At 37.9% G+C, this 12,709-nt stretch overlaps 1 protein-coding gene across 4 annotated transcripts in view; it reads right to left on the bottom strand.

Annotated features, from left to right (window-relative positions):
- Positions 1 to 12,709, bottom strand: part of KDM2A (lysine demethylase 2A) — a 103,595-nt gene that overhangs the window by 38,144 nt on the left and 52,742 nt on the right. For all 4 annotated transcript variants that reach the window (XM_060019365.2, XM_060019364.2, XM_060019367.2 and 1 more), the window contains exons 3-5: positions 3,217 to 3,355; positions 2,373 to 2,451; positions 1,924 to 1,970 (exon numbers count right to left, since the gene is read on the bottom strand). In XM_060019365.2, the coding sequence (XP_059875348.1) occupies positions 1,924 to 1,970; positions 2,373 to 2,451; positions 3,217 to 3,355 (265 nt within the window). The remainder of the gene's footprint in view (positions 1 to 1,923; positions 1,971 to 2,372; positions 2,452 to 3,216; positions 3,356 to 12,709) is intronic.

Raw genomic sequence — 12,709 nt, 5'->3', positions numbered from 1 at the left:
CCATAATTTAAAAAAAAATTAAAAAGTGAATGCTTTCCTTTAGGAATGTAGATAAGGCAAACACAGTTCCACTCTGCCAATGCTACCAGAGCACTCAGATAAAATAATGACAGTCATAGAAATAGCTAACTTTTACTGAGCACATACTACGTGCCAGACACTGTTCTTCACATTTAAGTAACTTGCCCAAGGTTACACAGGTAGTAATTAGTGGAGCTGGGATTTGAAACCAGCCAGTTTTGTTTGAGTCCACACTTTAAAATCAATATATCCCATTATATAAAGTTTACACAATAGAACATGTGTACTATCTTTTGGGGACATGAACTGACACTGGAGATGTAACATTCTACTTTAGGTAGAAAAGAAGAATGGATCAGCCAAAGTACATTTAGTAATAATGGGTTATTGTAATCACCAATATGTTGTTCCTGCATTTTAACAATCATCATTTGAAACTTCTGATAAGTCTGTCAGTTTAAATATAATCACTGCTTTATTTTAAATCACAACAAAGATATCTGTGACCATCCACAGGTCTATGTGGAAAATATAAGGTTAGGAAGGGCTCTAAAGACCATTATTAGCAGAAAACATATTGAGGACATGAGAAAGTGATAAGTGAGAAGGAATGCAAAAGAAGGCTAGTGAGTGAATCAGTCCTTATATCTGTATAGCTCAGAAATTTGGATACTGTAAGTCTATGACAGGATCTAGAAGTCTATATTTTTAACAAGTATCACAGATGATTCTGATGCAGGTCATCTGTGGACCACAAACCCCTAAGAATGCCTGACCAATAGAGAAAAGCTTTGGTGGTCCATTAACTTGTGGATCCAAGGAATTACTTCCTGGAGGTCCATTAGGAAAAAAAAGTCAAGCGATGGACCGATAAGTACTCAAGTACTATGTTTTCCGAGGCCCCCTGAGAACCCTGCCTTGTGAAGAGTAGGAAAGCATTTTAATTAGTAAACAGATTTACTGAGTATCTACTATACTCCAGAGACTGTGCTAAGTAATAGGAAATACATAGTGACAGGCAGATAGCTGGAATCTAACATAGAAACAGGTAGGGGAGTGAAAAATACAGGGAATTAGAGAAACTTCCTCTACCTAGGACATTTATCTCTTGGATAAACGGAAGTTATCCAGCTGTCTAAAAAGAGCCCTCAAGTGGCCAAGAGACAGTACTGCAATACTTAATTTCAAAGGGAGAGACTGCACTGGAGCTTCAGCATAGAGGACAAAACATAATAAAAGTTGTAGTGTTAGGCGGGAAGCATCTGAAAACTTTTGTTTTAGAAGCCCGCACGCCGCAACGAAGACCCAGTGCAGCCAAAAAAAAAAAGAAGAAAGAAAATACAATTCTTATTAAGACTCAAGTTAACCAATCAAGAATGGTTAACCAATCAACCAATGAAGAGAAATTTTAATGAACCTACTTCTCAGCTTACAAAGTTTCAAACCTTAGCCAAGTTACCAAATGTAGCATTGGTGAAAATTTCCTGGAAATTTCTCCATGGCTTTTAGGGAAAGGAAGAGAATCATAAATGAAGTGTTATTCTTGGCTCAGAGATATAAAATTTCACTTTTGAAATTTTGCCCTGGAAGGTAGGCTCTTCAAGGAGAGAAGGAAGGATGCACAGTGATAAAAACAGTAGGTAGGAAAGAGGCAGATGTTCAGATGTTGTATGTCTAATGGGTAGTAATAAATGAAGCAACTTCTATAACTACCTTTGAGAAAATCCTCAGTTGCTAAACAGTAGTTTCTAATCAAGAAACTATTTCAAGTAGTATATACTTCAATCAAATATATAGTTCAATGTTCCTAAGCCTTAAATCTCAGTAAGCGATTTAAGACTCAGTTGTAAATCTTAGATCTTTGCCTCAAAGACACTCAAAGGCCTCAAGTTTAATACTTACCCACACACATTTTGACATCATTCACAGTGAAGTCTGGATCTGGCATCCTATGAAACAAACACTAGTAAGTATAATGGGAAGCACAACTACTCTAGTCAGGTGAGTTTTTTCTTAAAGAACTAAGAACTCCCCAGTCAAGACATATCAATCTTCATATTGAGGATTAAAACATATTTGAAATATAAATGTATATATATGTACATATATATACATAGGAAAAAAGAATATATGAGAAAAGGTTAATAGGGATTATCTCAGGGTGGTAGATTTTAGGAGATTTAAATTTATTTTCTTTATAGCTCATCTGTATTTTCTCACTTACCTATAACAACACACTTTTAGATATTTTCAATGATTTATGCTTTGGATTATCCATACTGCATTGTCTATAGCCCTGGGTGTAACGTGGCCATTTTGCAACCACATCCAATCAAACAGCAAACACTTACTTTATTCCAAGTCCATCGGAGTTCTTGAAAATCAGAGGATCTCTTAAGCCACCTCGCTGGATATACTCTACATTAAAATCTGTCACCATAGGAAAACAATTGTTAGAAAGGGAAAAGGTTTAGCTGGAAAAAGACAAAAGGACCATAAAATGGATCCTAAATAATAAGGTAGAGATGGTATTTGCTATTTCTGTGTATACAGTTTTGCTGTTAGATAATACATGCTTGTTATTAAGAAGCATCTCTTAAGGTATAGGGAGAGCACACTGAGAAGCAGGGCTCAAGGGGTTTGCTAAATCTATACTTCCACAATAATTCAGAATTTAACCAACAGGGGATAGTACTATTGAGTCATCTCATAAATCCTAAGCAGAAATCATCGCCCTGTCACTTAATAGCCTAAATATGTAACTCTGTCCACTACAATACATACCATGACATCCTTGGAAGTTTGCCAAGGAACAAAGCTGCATGATACACATAGAGCTCAGTTTTGGTGGGGCAGGTACGTGCATAAAAGGATTTTTATTATACTATTCTTAATTAAACCCAAACCAAGGGATGGGAGAAGAAGAAGGAAGAGGCCTTTAGGGAAAAATTCCAACATTCTTGCCCTAATAAACGCTTGCTTTTTCCAATATAGCAGAGAATGACTCACAGGGTGGGAGGACTGGGGCGGGGGTGTGTGCATGAGTGGCATTGAGTAGTAAGAGAAAATACAGATAAATAGCATCACAGCATCAACAGGCAGTACTTTGGCTGCAGAGATGCTGAGCCCACAGCTCCCAGAGTCTACAACTTCCTACATCAAGGGGCTGCAGGTCTGAACCCAAATGATACTGACCTCTTCCTTCCATAAAAGTAACAAAATTTGCATTATATTTGTTGGTGTGGAGTTTCTCTTCCAAGTCAAAAGTTCTTTTTCCTTCAATTTCATCATCTGAAATGCCATCATCTTCATAGCGTCGTCGCATGGTACCACGCTGGGGAGAGAGGGACATAAGGATGAAATCATGTACTTTTTCATGCCTTTCAGTTGCTATGTTAAGCATCAATTTTCCTTGCCTTATAGATCTTTTTCTCAACCAAAGGTCAGCTAATAGTCTCAGAATGTACAAAATTTTAAATGAGTCACTAGGTTTCCTACTTTGTACATTTTACCACTGCTAACTCTTTGAGCCTAGAGATATAAATCTACAACGAAAATATGACCAAATCGGGTCTACTTAACATTTTATTTGTCTATCATTGCTTAAACTGTCTTCATAGACATTACAGGCCAGGATACAAAACATAATTTTTTCATGGGGAAGGCCCTTTCTAGATTAGCTTTCTAAAACAACCTTCAAGAATAGACTAGAACACTTGAATTAATGAAACAGAAACTCTTTTACAGCAGATAAAGAAAGTTAATCTAAACAACAGTATTCCAAACAGCAGACCATCAATACTCAGCATTAAGGATAGTGTCTTGCCAAAGAAAGATACACAAATGGCCAAAAAGCACATGAAAAATGCTCGGGATCAAATGGCCAAAAAGCACATGAAAAATGCTCGGGATCATTAGTCATTAGGGGAAATACAAATTAACACCACAACGATACACCACTTCACACCCAATAGGATGGCTATTATCAAAAAGGTAGACGATAACAAGTGTTGGAGGGCATGTGGAGAAACTGGAACCCTTATACAGTACTGATGGGAATGTAAAATGTTGCAGCCATTTTGGAAAACAGTTTGGCAGTTCCTCAAAAAGTTAAACACACAGTAAGTTATCCTATGACCCAGCAATTTTAATCTTAGGTATATATCCAAAACAATTAAAAACGCACGTCCATACAAAAACGTGTACACAGATGTTCATAGCAGAACATTATTTATAATAGCCAAAAGGCAGCAACAACCCAAATGTCGATCAATTGATGAGTGGATAAACAAAACGTGGTATATTTACACAATGGAATAGTAACTGGCCATAAAAAAGAATGAAGTACTGATATGTGCTGCAATATGGAAGAATCTTAAAAACATGCTAAGTGAAAGATGCCAAACACAGAAGACCATAATCACATTTTTATTTTTTTACTGTACGAATGGACTTTATTGTTTGCAACAGGAAGTGGAAGAGAGGATACGACAGATCCGGCTCCTGGGGCAGCTCCAGACTCCGTCACCGCCCTCAAAAAGTCATAATTTTATTTACATGAAATGTCCAGAAGAAGCAAATCCACAGAGATAGAAAGTAGATTAATGGTTGCAATGGGCTGGGGAGAGGGAGAGATAGAAAGTAACTTTTAACAGTATGGGTTTCTTTTGGGAGAAATTAAAAATGTTCTAGAATTAGATAGTGGTGATGTTTACACAACTCTGTGAATATACTAAAAACCACTGAGTTGTACACTTTAAACGGGTGAATTTTATGGTATGTGAATAATCTTGTAAGCTTTTTTTTTTTTAAGATAACACGTTGCTTTTGCTGCAAATTTACCTTTTGGTATATTTTACTTTAGCCAGTGTTAAAATTTGTCGAAGTTTCTTGAATACATACACATAGGACAATTCACGTGGGAGGCAATGAATGGTAAAGTAGCCCTACTCCAGTATGTGCTAAGGACAACCAAACCTGGAATTTAAAGTTAGATATTGATGATCTAGAATTGATTACATGGCACCTGAATTTATATAAACACATAAGAAAATGAGACACTGTAGAAAGGTCTCTTAGGGAATGGGATCAGGGAAAGGGCAGAAATAAGTCATAAAAAATAAAAACTACACACAGAGGAGAGCACACCAGAGGAGAGCAAGATTCAATTTAGCAGTTTTAGGTAGAAACACTGATAGATACCTGATATCTTTTCCATATTTGGTAAAAAAACTTTATAACACTCTTGGGCTTCCCTGGTGGCACAGTGCTTAAGAATCCTCCTGCCAATGCAGGGGACACGGTTCAAGCCCTGGTCCGGGAAGATCCCACATGCCGCAGAGTAACTAAGCCCATGTGCCACAACTACCGAGCCTGTGCTTTAGAGCCCGCGTGCCACAACTACTGAAGCCTGCACACGTAGAGCCCGTGCTCCGCAACAAGAGAAGCCACTGGCCCGCGCACTGCAACGAAGAGTAGCCCCCGCTCGGGGCAACTAGAGAAAGCCCACGTGCAGCAATGAAGACCCAACACAGCCAAAAAGAATAAATAAATAAAATAAATATTAAAAAAAAACACAAAAAACTTTATAACACTCTTACCTAGCACTTTGTTGCCATAAATCACAGCTCAAAGGCCAAAAGACCTAATTTAGTAGACCTCTCACTCTAAAAATGCCATCACTGCTCAAAATATTTTTAGTTACCTTTATATTTGAAAGGGGGGGTGGTATTCTCACTGACAATTTCTTAAATAGGTTCGTTTTTTAGAAGACACCACTCCGTTCTCTTCCTCACCTTATTTCATATATGTGTCTTTGAAGAGAACTCCAAAAGATGAGTTCCAAGTATGTCAAAAAGCAGGAACAATACCATCGGAATAAATGTAGTTTCCCACAATAATCACTTTTAGAAAGCATTCATTTGTGCCCAGAAATAAACCCACGCATACATGGTCAATTAATTTATGACAAAGGAGGCAAAATATACAACGGGGAAAGGATAGTCTCTTCAACAAATGGTGTTGGGAAAACTGGACAGCTACATGCAAAAGAATGAAACTGGAGCACTATCTTATACCATATATAAAAATTAACTCAAAATGGGTTAAAGACTTAAATGTAAGACCTGAAACCATAAAACTCCTAGAAGAAAACATAGACAGTAAGCTCCTTGACATTGGTCTTAGCAATTTTTTTGGATCTGACTCCAAAGGTAAGGGAAAACAAAAACAAAAATAAACAAATGAGGCTACATCAAACTAAAAAGCTTCTGCACAGCAAAGGAAACTACCACCAAAATAAAAAGGAAACCTACTGAACGGGAGAAGTCATTTGTAAATAATTTATCTGATAAGGGGTTAACATCCAACATATATAAAGAACTCATACAACTCAATAACAAGCAAACAAACAAACAAACTGATTAAAAAATGGGCAGAGGATGTGAATAAACATTTTTCCAAAAAAGACACACGTGGCAAGAGGCACATGAAAAGATGTTCAATGACACTAATCATCAGGGAAATGCAAACCAAAACCACAGTAAGGTATCATCCTACACCTGTCAGAATGACTATTATCAAAAAGGTAACAGGGACTTCTCTGGCTGTCCAGTGGTTAAGACTCCATACTTCCACTGCAGGAGGTGTGGGTTTGATCCCTGGTTGCGGAACTAAGATCCCTCATGCCACATAGAATGGCAAAAAAAAAAAAAAGTGACTTCCCTGGTGGTGCAGCGGTTAAGAATCCGCCTGCCAATGCAGGGGACACAGGTTTGAGCCCTGGTCCGGGAAGATCCCACATGCCGCGGAGCAACTAAGCCCATGCGCCACAACTACTGAGCCCGCGTACCACAACTACCGAAGCCTGCGTGCCTAGAGCCCATGCTCCACAATAAGAGAAGCCAGTGCAATGAGAAGCCCGCGCACCGCAATGAAGAGTAGCCCCCAAAAGCCCACGCGCAGCAATGAAGACTCAATCAATCAATCTATCATATCATCTAGCAATTCTACTACTGGGTATCTAACCGAAGAAAACGAAAATATGAATTTGAAAAGATATATGCGGGACTTCCCTGGTGGTCCAGTGGGTAAGACTCCGTGTACGCAATGTAGGGGGCCCAGGTTCGATCCCTGGTCAGGGAACTAGATCCCGCATGCGTGCTGCAACTAAGAAGCCCACATATGCAACTAAGAGTCTGCATGACAAAACTAAGAAGTCCACATGCTGCAACTAAATTTCCCACATGCTGCAAGGAAGACCTGGTGCAGCCAAAAATAAATAAATATTTTTTAAAAAGAAAAGACATATGCATTCTTATGCTCCCTGCAGCATTATTTATAATAGCCAAGATATGGAATCAATCTAAGTGTCTGATTGATGGGTGAATAAAGATGTGGTATATGTGTACACACACACACACACACACACACACACACACGATGGAATACTACTCAGCCATAAAAAGGAATGGAATCTTGCCATCTGCAGCAACGTGAGGGTTGAGAGTATGACGCTAAGTGAAATAAATCAGGCGGAGAAAGACATACACTGCATATATATGGAATCTAAAAACCAAAACTAACAAAACAAAATCCAGAGTCATAAACAGAATAGACTGGTGGTTGCCAGAGGGGTGGGCGTGGTGTGAAACAGGTGAATAGGATTATGAAGTACAAACTTCCAGCTATAAAATAAACAAGTCATGGGGATGTAATGTACAGCATGGGGCAATATAGTCAATAATACCATATTAGCTTTGTAAGGTGACAGATGGTAAGGAACCATTGTGGTAACCATTTTGCAATGTATACAAATGTTGAATGTTGTACACCTGAAACTAATATAATATTGTATGTCAATTATACCTCAATTTCAAAGAGAAAAGAAAGCATTCTTTTGCATAAATTCTAATATGCACATCAAAAAAATCCCAGTCATATTTTCAAACTTTAACATTTCCTAGGTCAACTATTACCGACTCTTTTTCAGTCAAGATATCATCATCTTGATTATCCCAACATTTCTAACATGGTAGCCTGAAGTTCTCTGTCTCTTCTTTCTTTTTATATGCTTTTATTTTTCCTATATTCAAGAAGAATTATTCTTCCATTTGTACTTTCAATATGGAAAGTGTAAGGATATAAAGAAAACTCCTGCCCCAGCCAAGCTATGCCCATTTCTGAAGGACTACAGAAAAATTAAATTCTTGTTTTCTTTTGATTGTTGCAATTGGGAGGTCAACAGTAATGTGAAATTATTTGTGCTGGTTTTAACACTGTCAAGGATAAGGGTCCCCCCCACCATTCTCCTATCTATATGTAAACCCTGGTGAAAGTAAGCATCTACGGCAAATCTCTAAGTGCTTAAAAAACATATTCAATCCTCAAAATAACCCTGGAAATAAGTAGTCAATGACACAATCTGCTACAGGTGAAACTCAAAAGGCAATGCCACTTTAACACTAAGGAAAGCAGCCACCAATCTCCTCCAGCCTACCAACATTACCAAATAATTCTAAATGGTTTAACTAGCATGCTGTGCTTTTTTTAATTCTAGGTGCTTTTTGGCAACCTAAAGGATGTTTCTGGCTTCCCATAGACACCAGCCCTTGCTGAACCCAGTGTCACAGTAAATAGTAGGCACAAACTGAACTATGAAATCTATTCCAACCACATTTTCACTCAAAAGCAATTTGTACTTTCCAGGGTTAACAGTGAGTTTTACTCCTGAATAACCAATTATCATTTATTCTATTTAGATTACCAAACTATATAGCAAACTCATGTTTTCCAACTCACCATGAGCAAACTCATGGTGGCGCAGTGGTTAAGAATCTGCCTGCCAATGCAGGCGACACGGGTTCGAGCCCTGGTCCGGGAGGGTCCCACATGCCACAGAGCAACTAAGCCCGTGTGCCACAACTACTGAGCCTGCACTCTAGAGCCCGTGAGCCACAACTACCAAGCCCGCGTGCTGCAACTACTGAAGCCTGCGCACCTAGAGCCTGTGATCCACAACAAGAGAAGCCACCGCAATGAGAGGCCCGCACACTGCAACGAAGAGTAGCCCCTGCTCGCCGCAACTAGAGAAACCCCACGCGCAGCAACAAAAACCCAACACAGCCGAAAAAAAAAAAATTTAGAAACTGCCTTAAAAAAATATTTACCACTCCTGGTCAGGTGGTAATTAACTATATTAAATGGTAAAAACAGCCACATAAATGGAATATTTAGTTAACTCAAGTACTGACACATAAGATGAAGGGCTACAGATACTATACTATACTATACTATACTCTCCTCTCCTCTCCTCTCCTAGATGGTTAGCTGTAGAAAAGACAATGGTGGGAATTCCTTGGCGGTCCAGTGGTTAGGACTCCACACTTTCACTTCTGAGGGTTCGGGTTCAATCCCTGGTCGAGGAACTAAGATCCCACAAGCTGCAGCGTGGCCAAAAAAAAAAAAAAAAGACAATGGTGCAAGAATAGATGCAAACAGGTATCCACTATTACACAGAAACATCTGGCATTCTCTTTTCTAAACATGTGTAAATGGAAAGCAACCTTTAAAACTATAAAAATTTTAAAAATTAAAAAAAAAATTTAAATGGTGCTGGGACAACTGGATATCCACATGTAAAAGAATGAAGCTGGACCTCTACCTCACACCTTATACAAAAAAACTAACTTAAAATGGATCAGACTTAAATGTAAAGGCTAAGACTATGCAATTCTTAGAAGAAATTGTGGTGTAAATATTCATGACTGTGGATTAGGCAACAGTTTCTTAGATAAGACACCAAAAGTACAAGTAACAACAACAAAATAGATTAACTAGATTTCTTCAAAATTAAAACTTTTTTTTTTTTTTTTTGCGGTACATGGGCCTCTCACTTTGTGGCCTCTCCCACTGCGGAGCACAGGCTCCGGACGCGCACGCTCAGCAGCCATGGCTCACGGGCCCAGCCGCTCCGCAGCATGTGGGATCTTCTCAGCCCGGGGCACGAATCCGCGTCCCTTGCATCAGCAGGCGGACTCTCAACCACTGCGCCACCAGGGAAGCCCCCAAATTAAAACTTTTTGTGCTTCAAAAACACTATCGAGAAAGGTAAACGGCAATTTATAAAATGAGAGAAAATATTTGCAAATTATATATCTCATAAGGGTCTAATATCTAGGATATATAAAGAACTCTTACAACTTAAAAAAGACAAAATATAAAATTAAAGTGGGCAAAGGTCTGAAAGAGTATTTTTCAAAGATATATAACTGGCCAATAAGCACATGAAACATCATTAGTCTTTAGCTCATCAGTCATTAAGGAAATGCAAATCAAAACCACGAGATACTACTTCACAACTACTAGGTAATAAGTGCTGGTGAGGAAGTGAAAAAAGCAAAACCCTCATACACAGTTAGTGGCAATGTAGAACAGAGCAAATCTTTTGGAAAACAGTCCGGCAGTTCCTCAAATTGGTTAGAGTTACCATATGACCCAGAAATTCCATTCCTAGGTATTTACCCAAGAGAATGAAAACACGCCACACAAAAACATGTACGCCAACATTCATAGCAACATTATTCATTATAACCAGAGTAGATGGACACCCCAAGGGTCTATCAACTGACAAATGGCTAATAAAATATAGTATATATCCATACAATGGAATACAGTTGAGCAGAAAAAGGGAGTGAAGTACTGATAAATGCTACAAACACAGATGAACTTTAAAAAACACACTAAGTGAAAAAAGCCAATCACAAAGGACTACATATTTTATGATTACCTTTATCTGAAATGGACAGAATAGGCAAATCTATAAAGCCAGAAAACACATTAGTGGTTGCCAGGGGCTGGAAGGAAGAGAGATGGGGAAAAACTGCTAATGTGTACTGGGTTTCTCTGGGGTAATGAAAATGTTCTAGAATTAGATACTGGTAATGTTTTCACAACTTTGTGGATTTACTAAAAACTATTGAATTGCACACTTTAAAAGGGTGAATTGCCTAGCATATGAATTCTATCTCAATACAAAATAATGATGGGCAATCTGTAAAAGAATAAAGGTAATACAACATACATGTTTAAGTAAAGCAATGTATTTTTATAAGAATAAAGTTTGATGTAGACCAATAGAAGACACATTGCCTGATATCATTTTTTTGAGAAAGCAAAGTCTTTTTCTAAACAATTTCCATAGACATTTCAGTTGATTTTATATGAAAGGACACACAGACAAGTGACTAAAAAAAGTTGTTCAGTATTTAATGAACTACCATGATGTGCCAAAAATGCAGAAGCAGTTTGTTAGTTCTGAGAATTTCCACTCCATCTACTGATATAATTCACCACATTAACAGATTAAAGGAGAAAAATTACATGATCAGCTAGATCTGAGCTGTCCAAAATGTTAGCTACATGTGACTATGAGACTTAAATTAATTAAGATTAAATACATTTTCAACAAATGATGCAGGGAAAACTGGGTATCTGCACGCAGGAGAATGAAGTTGGACCCTTACTGACACCATACAGTACAAAAATTAACTCAAAATAGATCAAAGACATAAACATAACTGCTAAAACTATAATAAAATTCTTAGACAAAAACATGGGAAAATCTTCACAGCATTGGCTTTAACGAGGATTTCTTAAACGATATCAAAAGCAAAAGCAAAAAAAACAGACAAAATGGACTTCATCAAAATTTTTAAAATTTGGGGACTTCCCTGGTGATCCAGCGATTAAGACTCCGCGCTCCCAATGCAGGGGGCCCGCGTTTGATCCCTGGTTAGGGAACTAGATCCCGCATGCCGCAACTAAAGATCCTGCACGCGGCAAAGAAGATCCCACATGCACAACTAAGACCCGGCACAGCCAAATAAATTAAATAATTTTTTTTTTAAATTTGTGCAAAGGACACTAATGACAGAGTGAAAAGAAACCATAGGGAGAAAATATTTGCAAATCATATATCTGATATGGGATCAGTATCTAGAATATATAAAGAACTCTTACCACTCAACAACAAAATAAACCCACTTCAAAAATGGGCAAAGGACTTAAACAGAAATTTCTGCGAAGAAGATACACAAATGGCCAATATGCACTTGAAAAGATGTCTAACATCACTAAAAATCAAACCCACAATGAGATACCACTTCACATCCATTAAGATTCCTATCATCAAAAAAACACAAAATAACAAGTGTTAGTCAGGAAGTAGGGAAATTGGAACCCTTATGCATTGCTGTTTGCAGCCTGTGTAAAAAAACAGTCTAGGAATTCCTCAAAAAAGTAAACACAGAATTGCCATATGATCCAATAATTCCACTTCTAGTATATACCCAAAAGAACTGAAAGCAGGGACTCAGACACCTTGACACCAACGTTCATAATAGCATTATCCACAATGGTCAAAAAAAAAAAGTGGAAATAGTCCCAAATTTCCATTGACAGATAAATAAAATGTGGTATTTATATATACAATGAAATATTATTCAGCTATAAAATGAAATGGAGGTCTGATACATGCAGCAACATGGATAAACCTGCAAGACATTATGCTAAGTGAAATAGGTCAGACATAAAAAGATAAAATATTGTATGATTCCACTTATGAAGTACCTAGAGTAGACAAATTCATAGAGAAAGTAGATTAGAGGTTACCAGGGGCTGGGTGGAGGAG

Source organism: Delphinus delphis, chromosome 8 (genome assembly GCF_949987515.2).
Source record: "Delphinus delphis chromosome 8, mDelDel1.2, whole genome shotgun sequence".
Lineage (NCBI taxonomy): Eukaryota > Metazoa > Chordata > Mammalia > Artiodactyla > Delphinidae > Delphinus > Delphinus delphis.
This window is presented reverse-complemented; position numbering and strand designations above follow the sequence as displayed.